The following is a 5,081-nucleotide window of genomic DNA, read 5'->3' on the forward strand; positions in this document are numbered from 1 at the left end:
TAAAAAAAAAAAAAAAAAAACAAAAAAAAAAAAAAAAAATATATATATATATATATATATATATATATATTTCATTGTTACATATTTGTATATTTATTATTAACATATAGATTTATTTTAAATATTTAAATGCATTATACATATTTAATATATATGTTTATATTTTATTTTGTATTTTTATTGTACAATATTATTTCTGTATTCTGAGAGAGATGATCATCTTGATTTGATTTGAATATTTCATGACATAAACCACATTTTTCTTCACACTTGGTTTGTTATATTTAATGCCTATTCTGTAAAACCCTAATCTTACATAGATCTGACACTTCACAGAACACACACACACACTCTCTTCACACACTGTGTCATCAGACTAAGTAATATAGAAGGACAGCCATACTCTTTTAATGATGTCTTAGTCCACAGAGAGTGCTTGGATTAGTATGCTTTAATAGACATTGTGATGTGTTAATCTCTAGTTTAGGTTGTTCATTTTGCGGTTGTTCATGTTACAGGTCTGCGATTGGTGCAAACACATCCGCCACACTAAGGAATACCTGGATTTTGGAGCGGGTGAAAGACGGCTCCAGTTCTGCAGTGCAAAGTGTCTGAACCAGTATAAAATGGACATATTCTATAAAGAGACTCAGGCCGCACTGCCTGGGGGTTTATGTAACCCTCCTCTCCCCACGAGTGATATGAAATCAGAGAGCGCAGCGGGTGTACAACTCCTTACACCCGAGTCCTGGAGCGCACCTCTAAATGAGCTCCGCAGTCGCAAGGCACCTTCACCAGGGGGTGCCACCACTGTAGCCGGACCCTTTGGATCCACCTCGGGGTCACCATCTGAAACTGGAACTGTGTGTTCCTCCTCATCCTCGTCATCATCATCTACGAAAATCCCCACACCGCGGCCACACGAAAGCCCCGCGTTACCGCCACCTCCTCCTCTGCCACCGATAGCAGGTTTACATCCAGCTCTGGGTGTGCCGCCCGGCAGCCCACCGATGGTGATGACACCGCGTGGCCCAGTTCCTTTCCCTCTCTTTATGGAGCACCATATGATGCAGCAGATTCGCCCTCCGTTCCTACGTCCCCCAGGCCCCAACAGCCCTCATTCCAATCCCATGATTCCTGGCATTGGGCCACCACCTCCTCCTCGGACTTTGGGTCATCCATCAAGCCCTATGCACCGCCCGCTCCTTTCCCCCCACATACACTCATCCTCCACACCAACCCTTTCTGGGAACCCTCCGGGTATGATGCCCCATTATCCCGGTGGCCACATGCCAGCCTTGCCTTTCCCCCCAGTTAACATGATGCCACCTGGATCCATCCCAGTTCCACCCATTATGAATATTGGCATACCTTCTCTGGCCCCCCTAGTGCCACCACCAACATTATTAGTGCCCTATCCAGTGATTGTGCCATTACCAGTCCCCATACCCATTCCAGTGCCCATACCATTCAGTCCGCAGACTTCTGGTGACCGATCAGGAAATGATGGAACGCTTCAGAACGCTGCGAGCGAGCAGAGTGATTCAAAAGCACCGCCACCATTTTCTCAAAGAACCTCCAGAGGGGAGGGGAGGGACTTTCAGCAAGCCCCTCCCACCTCAGATACACTTTCGCCAGGATTTTCCAAACAGGCGGAGCAGGGCAGGGCAAACGTGGCGGAGCTGATGGTTAAAACAGAGAACTCTGGTAACGGAAGCTCTGGACACTCCCAGAAAGACACACCAGCAGATGGAGTCATTGATTTAACAACCAGTCGCCGTTCCCGGCAACAGCTAGTTATCCAGAGGGCTGTAACCTGTGTGCAGGTAAAAGCAGAGCCCGGGTTAAGCCCACCACCTGCAGTTTTGGGTGAAACTGAGGTGGATGGGTCGGCCGGTACTAGCACAGGTACAATAGAAGATAACCACAGAGACAGTAATGCTGAAAGCCCATTGACTAGCGTGGCTCTGCCTTGTGCCAACCCGTCCTACTGCAGCGGCACACCGCCACTTTCTCAGCCAATTGCATGCAGCGCCTCCACTGTTCCTAGCAACACCACCACAGCTAAATCTGAGTCTGGCTCTGCTACGCCCTGCAATGTGATTGTTAATGGGAGCTGTAATGTGCCTCCAGCAGAGAGTTCGATCAGAACACCTCTGTTAGAGCAGCGCCCTCTAGTGGACCCCTACCGCAGAACTGCCGCTGTGTGCGACGAGCCTGCGGGGGCCGATCTAGAAGGAGAGGACCTGAAAGAGAACAGCTGCTTAGCAACAGAAAGAGACTCAGCAGGTAAGAGGAACTCAAATGACCAGCCTGCCATTACTGCAGTAACAGGGGAGGACAAACCTCAGAGCCCTGAAGATGCCCCATCTGATGAGGACCATGCCTACGCCCTGCCCCTAATGCCCAAACCTGGCTGTGTCATTCAGCCCGTGCCCAAACCTGCTGACAAAACCGCTGCCATTTTGCCCTGTGGCTTGACAGCCCCATTAACAGGAACCGTTCCAATGGAAATGGAGCCTCCGCTGAAGAGAAGGTGTCTGCGTATCCGCAATCAGAACAAGTGAAATAGAGGACAGGTGAGAATCACATTTTGTCCACTTCCTTAGTAGTCTTATGATTTACTGCATGTCTGCCTTCACTCTTAGATTGCTTTAAGTGCTATAATGCCGTAAATTTTTCTGTTTTGTTTTTTTTAAAGATTTTTATTAAAGAAATTGTTCACACAAAAATAAACAATTATTTTAATTTACACACCCCCAGGTTCCACCAAATCTGTGTTTTTTTTCCATGAAACACAAAAAGTGAATTTTGAAAAATGTAGGCCTACTTTGTCTCTCTTTTCTATACAATTAAATGTTTAACGAGAGCTTTTTAACTTCAAAAGGAAGCAAAAGCACCATAAAATTATCATGAAAGTTCATATAAGTCTATATAACTCACTAATATATCAAACATACACTACCATTAAACTGCATGGTGTTAAGATTTTTGGTAAAAAAAAACGTATTTAAAGAAATCTCTGATGTTCACCAATGTTGCATTGAGAGTATTTGATAAAAAAATACAGTAATATTGTGAAATATTATTACAATTTAAAACAACTGTATTCTATTTGAATATATCTTAACATTTAATTCATTCCTGTGATGGCAATGCTGAATTTTCACTGTTACAGTCTTCATCCTCAGAATCCTTTATGATCCTTCAGCAATCATTCTAATATTCTGATTTGGTGCTCCAGAGACATTTATATTATCATCAATGTTGAAAACAGATGTGCAGCTTCATGTTTTTCAGGAATCTTTGATGAATAGAAAGTTCAAAAGAACTGTATTTATTATAAATGTCTTTACTGTCAATTCTAATCAATTTAATGCATCCTTGCTGAAATAAATCAGATATCATTTTGGAGCTTGACAGCCTCAGTCCCCATTGACATGAGGGGGAGTAAATAATGACAAAATTTTGATTTTAGGATGAACTATCCCTTTAATACTCTGATAACTCTTAAATTTATCCCTGAATTGATCCTTTATTCATATAAATCATTCAAACAGATCAAACAAGACCAACAAGGCTGTATGTGACAATTTACCCATTACTCTTTTTTTCTCTTCTTTCTCTCTCTTTTATTTTCCCCACCTCTCTCTTATAGAAATCACCATCTCACCAAAGGGATAAAGAGGACTGCACTGCAGCAGAGACCATCAGCTGTCCACAGACTTCATCCACAATCCAGCCAATAAAGATGTCAACCTTGTTTTCTCCACTTTTCCAAACACGCACATGCACGTTGCGACATAATATGCACACCGTTCATCAGGATTGGGCAGCAGTCTGCTCCGTCTCCACCCCTTTCGGCTAAACAAAGCCTGACACAAAGTGTTAATCTGGGAAGTAGATCGGACGTGATGTTTGACCTTCAACTGCGATATCTTCAGGCAAAGTCTGTTCTCAGTCTACTTGTTGATGAAAGAGATACTTCTCATCCTCTCCACTCGACCCCTCCATCCACGGCTTGTTGAGAGGACTTTCCAACTACTGGTTGGAGGCGGCATTACAGTGTACATATACAGATTTCCAAAAAGGCGGAGCTTAAGCCAAACACAATAGATCTAACAGGCTGCCAATCAAACACGCTCATGGATAACTATAATTTGGAACAGAGCCAGTCAAATCCTGCCACAGATGGATGGACCAGTTTTCTGCTTTGTGTGTGCATTCAAAGAAGCTCGGTTTTATCTGTCTGTACGTTTGGAGTCGGATGCTTCTGATTCAATAGCTTCAGTCAGAAAGACTTAATACAGATGCAGAGTTGCTCTAAAACTCTTGAATACTCTCTCCTCTCAAATCCTTCTCCCCCTCACTTCCTCTGACTATGTGTATCAGTATCTGCAACACCAGCAAAACACTCTGTACTCTTTCTTAACCTCTTTCCTTTCTCTCCTTTCTGAGGGAGAGGTGTTCTGGAACCGGACACCAGAAAAGACAGGAAGAGAGAAATGTACACACACCCTGGAGGGAGTACAAAAACAGAAGTATGGAGTGAACTTTCATTTCATCCCTGGGAAGAAGCTGGAAACTCATCCATCGTTGGAAAAGAAAACTAGAAGATAAGTAGTCTGCACTACTGGAGAACAGTGTATGTGGATGGTTTGCTGGTTTATTGTGCAATGAAAATTCATTCACTCAGTGATTTGATTGAGGATTACAAGGTACAGACCTCACCAAGCATTTTGGCGAACTGTTAATATGGCTGCTAGCTTTGCGGCCATTGGCTTGGAGACTGTCCCACCCAGTCTGTTCAATCACAAGCGCTCATTGCACGCCGCACGGCTCAGTGAAGAGTCGGTCTAATACTGCTGGTGGGTTGTGTACACACTGTCCTGATGTATCAGATGGCTTAGATGGAAATCAGTGTCCACAGGGGCATTTGGGTTGGATTTCTCATTATTTATATCAGTATCCATCTTATTGCAGTGCTCTTATTTAAGAAAAATCCCTCCTGGGTTTGCTATCAAGAGTACAATCAAAACCAGTGGAGAGGTCAGTAAGCGTCTCGGGCAGCTGTGAGCTGG

The 5,081-nt window shown here is 43.7% G+C and overlaps 1 protein-coding gene across 2 annotated transcripts in view; it reads left to right on the top strand.

The window, feature by feature from the left end:
- The window catches only part of LOC107681548 (sine oculis-binding protein homolog), a 32,096-nt gene extending 27,278 nt beyond the window's left edge, over positions 1 to 4,818 (top strand). For both annotated transcript variants that reach the window (XM_016477857.1, XM_016477858.1), the window contains 2 exons: positions 519 to 2,579; positions 3,659 to 4,818. In XM_016477857.1, the coding sequence (XP_016333343.1) occupies positions 519 to 2,567 (2,049 nt within the window). In that variant the 3' untranslated portion in view covers positions 2,568 to 2,579; positions 3,659 to 4,818. The remainder of the gene's footprint in view (positions 1 to 518; positions 2,580 to 3,658) is intronic.
- Positions 4,819 to 5,081: the final 263 nt, after the last annotated feature.

This window comes from Sinocyclocheilus anshuiensis, unplaced genomic scaffold, assembly GCF_001515605.1.
Source record: "Sinocyclocheilus anshuiensis isolate Anshui unplaced genomic scaffold, SAMN03320099.WGS_v1.1 scaffold2334, whole genome shotgun sequence".
Taxonomy (NCBI): domain Eukaryota; kingdom Metazoa; phylum Chordata; class Actinopteri; order Cypriniformes; family Cyprinidae; genus Sinocyclocheilus; species Sinocyclocheilus anshuiensis.